The following is a 14,565-nucleotide window of genomic DNA, read 5'->3' as shown; positions in this document are numbered from 1 at the left end:
ATAATTTCCCTTCATTGCCCTTTAAAACTTTTTCAAACAATATTTGGAAAGTAAATTATTCATATTATTAGTTCAGAATTAGAAAGCAAGGAGGACAGTAAAGCTGGACCAAAAGGAAAGACATGGGCAATGCAAAATGTAGTATACAGGGTAGCATCAGTGGGGGGAAAAAACAACATTCATCATTTACATTGCTGCTTAATTTAATAAAAACTAACTTATGCACATTTTGCCAGGTATCAACAGAAATAAACAAACAACTAAATAACCCAGGAATATTACCTAAATTTATTACATTTGTGTTTCTATCAGTAGTATGGGGACATTTGCTAAAAAATTCAGCATTCTTTCCCAAATGTGTTTTCTCCACTCTCTCTTTTCATATGCCTTCCTTTACAGTCCTGTAACCTCACTGTTCCTGAAGAATTTGTTTATTTCTATGGCAACTACTTATCTCCACTCGTACTACTGTATTTATACTATATTTGTAGTTGCACTGAACCTCTTCTTTCAATACCATTCCTGCCTGAAAGATGGTTGAATGAAACAATAGCTAGATTTTGGACGATAAGATTTTCATTATGATTTTGGATAATATTGCATACATATATATTTGTTCTCATACTGTTGATTTATTTTACTGTAAAGCCCTTTGGTTGGCCAGAGGTCTTTAAAAGTGGTATATAAATAAATCTGACACTGACATAAAATTTGACATTTAGCAAAAGATGTATTTAAACTAGCTAAAAAAAAATGTTAAACTGCTTTAGTGTACATACAAATTTGCCTGTGTCTTGATAGGCATTTAGAAGTTAACCTGAAGCTGACACTGATTATTTCTGTTCAAGAGATAATAAAAGCCACAGCTTTTATTGTCATGTTATTTCACACTACCACAGTGAGATAAGACCATCATTTTTGAAAACCACCTTTGTAATTCCTTCCCTGTGTAGGCATATTTTAATACTAAAAGTCATGAACAGATAAAACCCTTAATGTATTCTGGGGTTATAAAGCCTGATTATCAAGTGTAGATGCCTTATCTTTTCTGTATGAAAATAAGATCAATATTTTGGATTTAAGACATTCAGAAAAATAAAAATTCTGATGAGACTATGAAGAGATAACTTCATTAAAAAGTTTATATTAATTTTAGCATTTTGTTACTGAATGCTGAGTTTACTTGGAACCACCTACGACTCCAAAAAAATAAAATCCATTTGTACAATGCTATTGTCCAGAGTAACGTGTTAATGTTAAGTTTTTCTACGTATTTTTAGCGCTTCAGGGACATTAACACCTTCATTGTAGTGGGGTAGAGCCAGAAGTTTAAGAGACAGACCTCTTAAAACCTCAGAACATAAAACTGAAATGATCTGAACGGTCAGACACCAACACAAGGAATTCAGGTCAAGTGAGAAAATTACGTTTTTGTATTTTGGATGAACTGAGTCTTTAAGCCATTTTTTCACTTTGGTCATTTGGGGATTAAACCCCCTCTGGGAAACTAGCAAGCCGTGTAGTGAGAAGGAAAGAAATGCTCATAATGCATAATTAGCCCATAGGTTTCTGGGGAAATTAAATAATAATTTGGGCTACAATATATTTACAAAATCCCTCAATGCTTACTTTCAAAAGATTAAACTAAGCAATAATTATAAACCCCCTACTTCTGACATCCATGATAGATCTTTACCACTAAGACACCCATTTCTTACCTTCCCATCATAGCGTTTCACAATGAACTGATCCAGACCTAGGTCTGAAAAAGAACGAGAGAAATAAATAGAGACATGCAGATTAAGATGAAATATTCTAACAAATCAGATGTGAGGCAGACTAGGTACAAACACAGGGGCAACAAGAATTATGTTAGCATGAAGCACAGCGATTATATTTACTTGGTGTCGTTACCAAACCTCTGGTAATTGATGGCATATGCTAGAGAGTAATAATAGTCATTAGCAACGCATTTCCATTTATCTAGATCTTTAAAACAAACAATCACCAGCATTCAGCTTTGACTGTCCACATCATCGGTTACCACACACTTCTGAAACATTGGTATATTTTATCGATTCAGGTCAGCAGCACAAATCAAGAACAACAGTATCTATTATTTGTATTCATATACAGCATAGCTTGAAATTAGTATCTGGAGGTGTCTGTGTTTATTATAAATCACTGTCATTATACCATGCTAACACAGTTAATCACCTCAGTGAAGCAAAGCTAGTGATATGCTGAAAATGAGTAGCTTTCATTATACACTGATTGTTTAGTCTATTAATCTCTGTATATTTATGTCAGATCTTTCTATGCAAAAGCCATCAACTCATTTTTTTGCTTATTAGAATTCTGCTCCCTGCAAAGACAGGAAGAATAAAATGTGACTGTCAGCACATTTTACTAAACTCAGTCAAATAAAGATGTAATGATGAGTTATGCATTTTGTGTAAAACAGACATTCATACCCTCCAAACAAAGATAATTCAACTAAAAAACCCTGGCTGAGGTGACTATTTTCTAAGTAATGCAGCAATTCTCCTGTGCTACAGGTTGAAGCATGCAGTATTCTACAGGGCACACAAGGTTCTTTACATCACACAGAAAGACTGGCCTGTCTTAAATAAACTTAACTAAAGGGAGGGTGTGACCTGGATTATAATGTCCTTAAACTGAACGAATTAAATGAATGAATTTCATTTGAAGTTGGCTTTATCAGCATTTCAGGAAATCTAATCACAACCAAGACCTCTGGAAATAAGTCTTCTGCTGATTTAACTACAGGTCAATTACCATCAACAACAGAGATTCAGATTCCAGAGGTGGATCGCTGAACGAAAGCCCACATTTCTTCACCAAACAATGCCTGTTACAATTCAAAGTCTTTAAGTGTAAAAAAAGCTGCCTTCTTCTAATGAAATTTTAGGGAAAAACATCCTAGGAATAAAAATCAGTTGATTCTTTTTTTTTTTTTTTTTTACTTGAGTCTAAATTGCATTGCTTTCTCATAGTACAGTAGAGATAGATGGGAAATGTAAGGAAATAAAAGGAGTGGAATGACATGCAGCAAAGATCTGTCTGGCCAAGAGTCAAATCAAAGGGCATTCTAGCTCAAGTGTCATGCACCCTAACCACTGGGTTGCACCAAAAAAAAAAAAAATCCTAACTTTACTTCACAATTTGCTTTAAACATCTGAAATCATTACTATTAGCCATTGCAGGGCTACACCGTCAGGTTTGGGGATTACTTTATGCCATGACCTAAGATTTAGTGTCTTAGCTGGGATGCAGTTTTTCTAACTATTCTGTCTTTGTATCTCCAGACCCCATCCAAACAAGAATTCAAAATAAAAAGGCAGATAAAACTATCTTATAAGTAATTTATCGAATCTGTAGGTAATTCATCATCTCTGGCAAAGAAGCTGAGCATTAAAACAATAAAAGCACACTAATGCATCAATTTGTTGTCAGCAACTCAGACTATAAAACGGGTTGTAATTAGTTAAGCTTACTTAGTTGGAGGCCTTTAAAAAGAGTGAAATGGCTGTAAACTGTAGGTTCTCTTGGCTTATTCATCAGGTTAGCTGAACCTTTGCTTATGCAGCAGAGCTCAGTTCTTCATTACTTTAATACCAGTTTTGGAGAGCAAAAGGCAAGATAAAGAAATGAAGAGCTGGGGAATCGTGACATGGGGCGGCAGAGTACTGTTCTAGGTGAAGTCTTGAACATGATTAACAGATGGAAGTACTGAGGTGAGCGGGAATGGCAGCATAGACGTGACAGGCCCAGATAAGTCCTTATTAGGTGCTAACTGCTGCCTTGACTCTTTCACTGTGAATGAAGGCTCCAGAAGTAACACTCCTCACACTCTAAGATTTCAACCGCAAGTCTGTGATGGAGGCTAATGTATTCCCATCCAATAAAATGTCACAGGAGTCTAACTGCATTTTCATGTTGAATAATAATGACAGATAAAGATGAGAATGGGGCGATCCAAGTTAAGCTCGCTGCCTTTACAGCCCTCCCATGGCTGAAGATCAAATATCTCTTACTGGCTCCATGTGTGACGCATGAGATCTGCTCCGGTTTGAACCCGTTAATTGATATAGCAACTGCTGTGTCGTGATTCCCTCAACTCAGCGGGATCAGACAGCTCTGTCACCCCTCCCCCCTCATATTTCACAGTCAGTGGTATCGTTATACCACGAATTGTCACAAGTCCAGAATTGGCAAGCGTGTGTGAAGTGTCCCTGTAGCTGGATAGAATACGAGGGAAGGAGTGTTGGGTAATGCTCTGGGAAGGGGGGCAACATGATCTTTAACTGGAAACATCTTACCCTTGACAGTGATGACCATAAACAACTTTTAAGCATGTACTGTCACATATGCAAGATTTTCAGGGTGTATCTTGGCTTAAGATTCTGGATGAAGTGCAGGATTAGACTTATTTTGAGCCTACAGTGCCAAACAAATAAATGAATGAGCAAAATAACAGAAAACATTGAGTATGCCAGTAAATATGTAAATACATTAGTGTTAAAAGATGGCAAAAGCAGTGGAAGATAAAAAAGATACTCACTCTCAGGCTGCTTCTCATTAGGTGTGATAGAGCGTATGAAGTCCTGAGGTGTCATGTAAACCTCAGCATCCCCGTGCTCACTGATGACCTTCAGCGTGGCAAAGTAGCGGAAAATCTTGTCTGGAGTTGAGTAAGCCCTTATCCTGTTCTCATACTCCATCACCTGCCAACCAGACAGGAGGCACAATTAATGACACAAGCTCCACACATTAAGCATGAGCACCAGTCTAATGCTAAACATCAACAGGATGAAAGAACCAGCAATATTTCAAGCACGAGTGTAGCAATTTAAATAATTCGAAGGAGAGTTAAGACGATGCAGAAGAAATGAGGGAGTGACAAGAGTGAGGAAGCAGGCGGCAGTCAGTTGTCAGCCCTGATGGGGAGGTTTATTAACCTCCTGACTCAACTACCACACAGTCCAAACAGGAAATCAGGTGTTTTCAGGGTCAGACTGACTGACAAGACAACATGAAAACAGACTGCTAAGTTACTGTAGCCATATAAAGCTGTGGACATCACGCGTAAGAACAAAAACCATCAGCATGGCATCACTGACACGTCGTGCTGCTAGCATGGAATACAAGACGATTTATTCAGTACTGTTACGCACATAAACGACACCAGCGTTTGTTTTGACAGTTTCATCTATTTTTCAGCAGAAGGTTTTAAACAGATGCGACATAGCTGGTAAATTACCAGAGCAGTGTGTGTTTAGAACAAGTGTGTTCCACACAAGTGGGTATTTTGTGTGACAGTGAATGATTGTGTACACTACAGAAAGTCCCAGGAGAAAAAGGGAATAAAACATTTTACAGCTTTAACTTTTTGAAGCTGTTGTCAAGTTCAATTTGATATCAGCAAGTGTGGGACAGAGACTTGGAGAGAGATGACTGATTGAACTCCACTCTGCGTTTGGTTATGATTACATGTTTTGGTGTGGGTTTATCCTCTTTAGCAGACCTTAATGGTCTCTGGGGAAATCATCAGGGGCATGTCCCCATCAGAGGCAACCACCTGTGTACGGATGAGAGTTTTTAGGACAATTTTATGAAAGCAGCAGAGCGTCCGAATGACCAAAAATCTGGGATAGGTTGTCATTCATTTCTCTCAAGCTTTCATCTCAGATTTACAGAATCCACATCACCCTCACTGAGATTTGTTGTTTTAAGCTTTCTGTTATTTACATTTTCTCTTTCCAATACAAATAACACCCATACGCAGGCATGTAGCTGAAATTCAAGCTACATCACTCTTTTTCTTATCAGATTCCTGTGCAACATCTGAGACTTAAATGCTAATCAGATTAAAAGTAGAAAGGTGAAAGCAATGAATTTTAAATACATATTAGAGTACAAATTCCCAGCTCCTGAATAATTTTGCATTTGAGGTGATATTACTCAGATGGCCCTGAACATCTTTAAAAAGAAGTTACGAAATAAACTGAATTACAGCCTCAAGGTGTAGCCAACGAGTGAAGTTGCAGTAAACATCAATGCCTGTCCAGACTCATAGAATATATGTAGCGAGGACTTTGAAGTGTCTAAGTTCATAGACAGAAGCAAAAAAAAAAAATGAGTGAAATTCCTTGCAGGTGTTTATAGGCTTGGCCAACAAAGCTAATTCTGACCACAAAGTTGTAGCTCTGACAGTAGACCACGCTTCAAATAGAATTGCTACAGATTTTAAAACATGGATGCTTCACAGATATCCTCAACTTGGCAGCACAGACGTTTCAAACAATCACCACAGTTTCAAGATTGGCACCCAATACCTGTGTCAGCGTTTCAGTTTATACCTAAATATGAAAAGGTCACAGTTTCCTTTTCTGTTTGAGTTATGGAAATGAATAATGGCCAGAAAAGTGTTTTTGTACAACATTACGTTGTCACATTGACCCTTCATCAATTTATCCGATTAGACATTTATGTAATTTTTGTCATAATTAGTGTATTAATTCTTAAGTTATGGCCAAAAATGTGTTTTGTGAGGTAAAAGTGCCTTTAACATTCAACCACCAAGTTTCAATCAGTTCAACCTTGAATCCAAGTGGGAATTTGTGCCAGATGTAATGAAATTCCCCCCCCCCCAGGCAATTCCTAAGAATGGAACCAAGGTGCTGTCACGTGATCTTGACCTTGGACCACCAAATTCCAATCACCCTCGAGTACAAGTTGACTTTCATGCCAAATTTGAATAAATTCCTTTAAGGTGCTTCTGAATTATTGCACTCACAGGACTGAGATGGACCAAAGCATGGATGTACAGACAGACAACCTGAAAACATAACACCTCCTACCTCAGCAATAGCTGGCATGGATTCATAAAAGACACACAGATGGACAAGATACTTAAAAATAGTGTTCACATACTGTAAAACTCCATTGCCACTGAACTACTTAAAGGATAGTCTCAGTCTAAATTTGCTGTCTAAACATTTGTATACTTATAGGAGACTATGGCTGCTGTTAAGACAAGAGTGACTGTGCAATTTTTACATCAGCATCCATAAGGTTCATGTACCTGTACATTACATGACATTTGATTTAAAAATGGCTTCTGTTGAAAGCTCTTCTATTCTTCCTCTTCCTCGTCTGACTCCAATATGCTCAGCTACAAACCATGTTCATTTGGCATCAAAGTACCTTTGTTCTTCTTCTGTTTGTCCTTTGTCATCGGGTTCCTAATTAACAGCAATAAAATCGTACGGGTGGTACATTTCTGTTGTTTATGACAGCAGAAGTGCATGCTGATTACCTTTGTGCGTCTCTGTAAATAATTAGTCAAAATATACTGGCGTTTGCATATTGAAAATTGATTGGGGGGGCTTTCAAAACACCATCCTGAAGATGAATTAAATAGGAGACTGACTGAATGGCTGAATGTTTATTGTTTATTGATTACCTTGCGGTCACGGAACCCAGAGCGTGGCTTCTTTTTTTTCCCATCTCCACCTTCATCTTTTGCTTCCTCATCTCCACTGCTGGGCTCCACTGATTTCTCTGACTCCGTCTCAGAGTCTGCATCTCTCACAAATTCAGCTTCATCTCCACCTGGCTGCTCAGCGTGTCTCACAGATGACCCTGCATCTGCATATGCTCTAGTTTTTGACAAAGAAACACATTAGAAAACAAATTAACACCTGAGAGACAGTTCCATGTTATCTGACAGATAACTATTGAGTGAAGTGTTACAAACTATCTGCATTTTGCTATAGCAATAAGTATAACTAGTTGTTTTGCAGCTAGTCATGTACTGTCACTGTGATGCTAAATAACGTTAACACAGACAAAAGAAGATTATGTGCTGCACTGTGCTTTACTCTTCTGTTCAATGCGGAGGTGTTTACCATGGCCCAACTCCCACTTGACCATTTTTCTGACTAAATTGAAAACTGGAATAATAATAATAAATAGCTGGGTCTGTCTCGGGCAGGCTGAATAATTCAGTTTAATGAGACACAAGGAGAATGAAGCCTGGGGTGAAGGCCTGGAACAGTCTCGTCCCATCAGTCTCAAATGCCCTGAGGCACCATCCATCACTTTGCCTCCTGCAGCCTAGTCATTCTCTCCCCATAGAGCTCTCACATTAACACCCTCTCTACTGCTTTGCCTTAACTAAACACACAGGCTGCTTAGTAATGAATAGCCATAAAAACATGAGAATTGGGGAATCGAATTTGGCATGTGGCCTAAAGTCAAACTACTACTGAGTACTGCACCGCAAGAAAATTGTAGCCGACTCGATGTAAATTAAGATATTTTTATTGAATGGGGACCACACCAAATAGAAGACAATGAAACTCATGATGAAAGACAACAAATGGCACACTCCAAAGAGAATTGTGTCAATCAGAGGGATATTTTGATGTGGCAGGAAATCCATAAAAAGCAGCTTTAAAGACGTGAAAAATTAATACCCAGTCATGTGACACTGACGAAGGCACCACTGGGCCAGGGGCTAACCTTAACTGACACTGGGGGAGAGGTCACCTACAGACTAGACAGGTCCATAAATCAATCACAGTAGTGTTTACTAGTCAGTTGGCTTCAAAATGCTCTGAGAGACCAAAGTATACAGAATTTAAATGAAGATTATTTAATCAGTGGTAAATAGAAGTATAAAGGTGTATTAAAGGGTGCAGTCCTACCTTTGCCACAGCAGTCCAGCACTAGCAGACACACCAGTTGCACCAGCCAGGGCTGCCAGCATCAGCCTCCTCCGACCAGATCCTCGGACAGCCCCATTGTGATAACGCCGGGACAACTGTGCAAGCCCCACCGAAACTGCGGACAATGCCCGAAGGCGGAACATCCTGCAGGGAGGAAAGACAAAAGACTGAGTAAGGCAGACACACCTAACACTCTACAGGACAGTCATAGAGTACAAGTTCAAAGTTTTGACACACGTACTTATTCAAATGTATGGTTATTTTCATACATTGTAGAATAAAATGATGGAATGGTGCTTATGGCATGATGTAATAACCACAAGAGCATTGATGAAAGCCTCAGGATTTGCCTGTTAATGGGCTTCAGATTAAAGCTTCCCATCAATGTCTACCACAGTCCATGCAGCAGACAACTTAACAGCGACTGCTTGGAGGAGAATGTGTCAATCAGGTCTTCATGGTTACAATTGCTGCAAAGACACCACTACTGAATGAAACCAATAAGAAGAACAGATTTCCAGGAACTTCTACTCTCTCTAATGGCTACTTGACCAAGAAAAAGAAATTATGAAGTGCAACATCAAAACTGGTGTGATGGTTTGAGAGGAGTTGGACAGCAGAGAAAATTAATGGCAGTCAGAAAGGGCTCAGCATATGTGAGAATTCCTTCAAGACTGTTGGAAAGTTATTCCAGGTGACTCCATCAAGCTCGGTAGGAGAATGTCAACAGTGTCCATAGATGTTATCTAAAGAGGGCTCCTGGTTAATGGTCCTGAAGAGCCGCATTGCACTAAAAGTCAAATGCTCGTCAATTCTTGGTTGTTTGTCTAGCATGGGATGCAGAAAAAATATAGACACCAACTGTGTGAAACCTCCGAATATTCTGGCCCTATTGAAGACGAATATCCGAATATTCGTTCCGCCCCATAACGTCCGACGGGGGAGCGGCGGCGGCGGCGGAGGTGCAGTAGTAGTGGTGGCGGCGGTGGTGGTGGCTTGTGGCAGAGACGGCTCGAAAATTCGGATCCTTTCTCATTTTTAGAAAGTTCTGTCCAACATTTCCTGATGACAGACTGAACCCAGTGTAAACCGACCTTCGTTGCCTTCGTTTTGTCTTCAGTTAAACTGAAGAATTCTCAAACAGCAGAGGTCTTCGGCATCTTGTCTTGTGTTTCTGCAACGAAGTGAAGCGTGACGTCAGAGTCGGCAGCCACCAGGCCATTCGGGTGGTGTTTACAAACACAAATGGAGGAGCCGAAATGAGCCGAAGAACACGGTGGGACGAGCAGAAGTGGGCCGAAGGCGCAAAGAAGAGACGAGCTCCGAATATTTTCATCTGGCGGGAGGAGGGAGTGATCACATAGACATATGTGTATATGTTATAGACATATGTGTATATGTTTATGTGATCACATGATGAGATGAGCCGATAAGTGCCAATGTGGGCCGAAGTCGGAGGGAAGCAGCGGCATATTCTTTCCGCCCGGTAACGTCCAACGGGGGGGTGGGCGTGGGCGAATATTCCGATACCAAATTAATATCCGGATAGTGCCGTAGCGAACAAATATTCGGATATTCGGGATATTCGGGTCCAGCCCTAGAAACTACACAGTTTTATAGTATATCGCCTGAATATCGTGACATTAGCATTCATTGAGGTTTTTGGTAGGGATTTGATTAATTTAACCAAAAAACTAACACTCATTCCAAAAGGCAACGTTTACAGTAATGGCAGCTCACTCTTGGGATCTATTTTCCTTCTGCACTACAGGCAAAATTATACCTTCACCGGTCACTGCATAAACGTCCTGGAAGCCTTTCACAGCCAAAGAACAACAGACAGAAAGGATAAAACTAATTGCCACCAGCACAGCTAAGCTCCTGAAGTTCATTTTAAACTACACTTCTGTTAATTCATCAGTGTCACGGAAAGATGATTAACAATTAAGCAAGGGGCCACTGGTGTGTATCTGTAGCTCCCATGTGTGCACTTTTCAAACTACAGGATGGAGGAGTTCACCCCACTGAGGCCTAAAGCTACCACCTGTCAATATCTTATTAACAATTCAGGCTTCAACAGTCAAACGGAGTCAGCAGAAAGAAAAGGAAGACATGGCATATGCTAATTGAAGTGTTCAGCAGTCCATGACAATGGGGACTGAGGGGAACAGTAAGCACGCATGGACACTTTCTCTGAAACTGGAGACAGTTTGATGCTGAAAGAGTGGTGCCAACAACTCTACTGAAAGCAACAAGACTAACACTCATGTAATGCAACAGGACAAGCTGGAAGAAAGTTGCTATTACTACTACACACAGCTTTAGAATAACACATTCAACAATAAGCTTGGACACTTTTTCACACAATGATACCTTCCATATATTTCACCACCAGGCTACAAAAATATATAAATCAATGTTGTTCGAAACAGAGCAGCATTCTCTGCTTACAAATTTTGCAGATATTAATTACTTCTGACCTGTATTATGTAGCAAAGCAATGAGGTATTTTTCTACTAAGCCAAATAAAGAACTGAGGCCATCATTTCTAAATATTTTCACAAATGCTGACCCTGAGAGACTGCGATGAGAGGTTTTATGCACAATAATAGAGTTGTTTCTCTTTATCGCTGCCCTAGTAAAAGTATGACGTAAACACAGACATATGCCAGATGAGTCTACATAAGACACAAGATTCAGAGGGACAAAGATGAAACGGTTATTTAGTTTTCTTCATCTTTTGGACTGCCAGCTGTGGACTATTCACTTGAGCTACTGTGCGCAATGCCTGCCAAAATCTTTGAACTGTGTCTTCTCATTTGAAATAAATCATTTGCAAAGGGAAAGTTGTCCATAATCTGTGAAATTCCTATTTGGGAGGGTTAGAGTTTGTACAGAAAATACATTTTCTACAGATGGGACAAGCCAGTGCTGTCCTGTGAGAACCTTTATGGCCAGGAATGGGGCTCTGGGAATGTGAGAACTATCCTGAATAAAGTAGTGAGCCATACTACAACCACAACCTCCTCATGTGTGCCATCCATTTTCGCAGAGTAATGGAGCAGTCAGACCGAAATTGACTTCCCATTCAAGTCTGTGTGATGTAGACACATTTGCTTCTGGCTGAGAAATGACCCACCTCCTTAGCTTCAATCATCTGAACTATGTCATACAAAATCATGCGGCTCTCCAGTGTTAAGACAGTTTGAGCAAGTATTCATGGGGGGGGATTTTGTATATTCTTGTTTTATAACTAGATAGCAAAATAATATAATAAAAGGAACAGAAAAGAAGAGAGCGTGAGGACCGTGACAGAAGTTAAAAAGCAAAATGTAAATTTTGTGGGCTGTTGTTAGCCTGCTAGCCACGCTGGCTTCTGCATATTACAGCTGCAATGCAACACATACTATTTCCTGTCCCCCCTGCCTTTGGTCACATCATGTGATAAAGTTCTCACAGTAGAATTTGGTCTGACTGCACGCTAATGACAAGGCCTTTGTTAATACAAGTGATTCTATATATGGTAACCCACCACCTCTGGTGAAGAAGCCTCACTTGAATGCCCTGAATTCAAAAATTTGGACAGGAAATGAAATATCTTATGCTATTAAGACAACAAAAAGCTAGCAACCAAGAAGTCTTGACCATCCACTGAGGTTTTAGCAAGCTGAATAGTTTGATACACAGTGCAATCTATTTTTATGTATGTGGGTAATGAACCGAAAAAGTGGAAAAACATTTTAAGGGTGACTGGTGGATATAATTGTGTTCATGGTAGTATGACTGTGTTATGACTTATTAAAGCATTCTCAAGGTGCTTCTCAAGATGTGTCCTTGAAAGATGAGTATCATCAAGTCACTTTTACCAACCTATTTATCTATAAAACAAGGACAACAGTTTGGTATGTTTAAAACATCATCCAACAGACAATATAGTAGTTGTGAAGATCATCTGATCAGGAATTCGTTATCAGGACTTATGAAAATTGCTCAGATCGCCTATTTACACATTAAACTTAAGCCAACAGACAACACAGGCTGGTCTTTTCATTAACCATATTTTGAAATCATTCAGTCTAGCCAGTCCCACAATCAACCCTTTAAACCAGGGAAGAAGGAAGACTAAACACTGCAAGTGACCAAGGGCTCAGTAAATCAACAATATTGTACTTTCTCAACCAGCTTACAGAGATATATTGACCATCCCACAAGAGAAACATAAGTATTTATATGTGACCGTAGAATTTTGATCATTTAAATCTTGAAAAGCATATAGAGGTCTTAGGTTAGTCTTTTCGTTTACCTTATGTTAAAATCAATCAGTCTAGCCTGTCCAACAGTCAACCCTTTAAACCCATGATGAGAAACACTGAAAACTAGAACCAACCAGGGCCTCAGTAAATCAGCATTATTGTACTTTCTCAACGAGCTTACAGAGATATATTGACCTTCCCACAAGAGAATGATTTAAATCTTAAAAACAAAAACGTCCAGAGAGACAGAGGGCAGAGTCACCTCTACTGCTTCAGGCATCTAAGATTTTGTTGCATGACTTCAGGTAGAGCTAGCAATGCATTCAACGTAAACGATGACAGACATGGCAATTAATTTGTTTCGAGGGAACGATTTGACTCCATGCAAGCATAAACAGAGAGATTATTGTATGGAGAACTAGTAGTAAGTGTACATGTCGGCCTCAGTGCCTCATGAAAGCAATGAGCACCTTCAAAAATTGCATTGATCTCTAACCCTCAAGCGACCAAGCTATTTTAGCGACTATAATGATCTACTGGGGTCATTTATGACCCCACTATATTTTACACAGGAATACGTCTACTTTAGTACAGAACACAAAACGGGTGAGTGCAGCTAAATCAAAGATCAGAATAAAACCAAATGAAGGCTAACAGAGTTTGTAAACTATCTAAACCCAAAACAAAGAAACATAAATCAGTTTATGGAAACCTGAACCCCAAAGTTGTCCCTATGATGCACATGGACCCAGTGTTTTGTTTTTAGCCATAATCCAACTTCGCTGACAACAGCATGCAGGAATACAAATTTAGCAGTGACCTGCCTGCAAACCAGTAATAATGTACATGTTTCTAACGTCTGTACTAATACTGTATCATTTGTCAGCGGAATTGTCGAGCTATGGAGACCAGCAGCCAGGTATTTGTTTGGTAGGGCAGCTAACGCTAGCTAGCTAGCAGCTAATCAGTCACCGCTAGGATAAATGTCAACTGCTAGCTAAGGCAGCTGCCGTTTCACTGGCTAGTTACTCACTGTGTCATTAGAGGTGTGTTTTACAGCCAAGTAAAGATACAGTTACTCACATTAGCGACGAAGAAAACGCCAGTCAGTCCAAAATGATACTGTCTCAGGCGTTTCAGAGTACGTCTTTCTCTCCTCTGTCTGCAGAGATGGAGGAGCGCAGCACCAACAGTTCCGTGTTCCGAGCCACCGTGCGGACAGCGGGGTGGGGCAACCTCCGCATCCCGCCCCGTGAAGTTCAGCCGGGCTCCCTCCCACCATTACTGGGGATGCAGTTACTGTGTAAGTAGCACAAAATCAAATCAGTTTGTGGCGTCACGTCAAATAGCCACATTAAAGTCTCCTCTTCTGCGGTTTCCAGTCATTACCACGTGTTACACACAAAATAAGTCATTACCACAATAGTACTGGTGTTGTATTTTTCAGGGAAGATGATTTGCATAATAAATACGATGGCTCTGATTCGGTTTACATAGAAAGTAGGTTTATTTAGCACATTAAAAAAGCTTTGACATAAACGAACTGCTGTGTGTGT

The 14,565-nt window shown here is 39.8% G+C and overlaps 1 protein-coding gene across 2 annotated transcripts in view; it reads right to left on the bottom strand.

Moving 5' to 3' along the window:
* Positions 1 to 14,253, bottom strand: part of micu1 (mitochondrial calcium uptake 1) — a 34,442-nt gene extending 20,189 nt beyond the window's left edge. For both annotated transcript variants that reach the window (XM_022192358.2, XM_022192360.2), the window contains exons 1-5: positions 14,093 to 14,253; positions 8,736 to 8,900; positions 7,490 to 7,685; positions 4,586 to 4,748; positions 1,719 to 1,762 (exon numbers count right to left, since the gene is read on the bottom strand). In XM_022192358.2, the coding sequence (XP_022048050.1) occupies positions 1,719 to 1,762; positions 4,586 to 4,748; positions 7,490 to 7,685; positions 8,736 to 8,900; positions 14,093 to 14,094 (570 nt within the window). In that variant the 5' untranslated portion in view covers positions 14,095 to 14,253. The remainder of the gene's footprint in view (positions 1 to 1,718; positions 1,763 to 4,585; positions 4,749 to 7,489; positions 7,686 to 8,735; positions 8,901 to 14,092) is intronic.
* Positions 14,254 to 14,565: the final 312 nt, after the last annotated feature.

Source organism: Acanthochromis polyacanthus, chromosome 15 (assembly GCF_021347895.1).
Source record: "Acanthochromis polyacanthus isolate Apoly-LR-REF ecotype Palm Island chromosome 15, KAUST_Apoly_ChrSc, whole genome shotgun sequence".
NCBI lineage: Eukaryota > Metazoa > Chordata > Actinopteri > Pomacentridae > Acanthochromis > Acanthochromis polyacanthus.
This window is presented reverse-complemented; position numbering and strand designations above follow the sequence as displayed.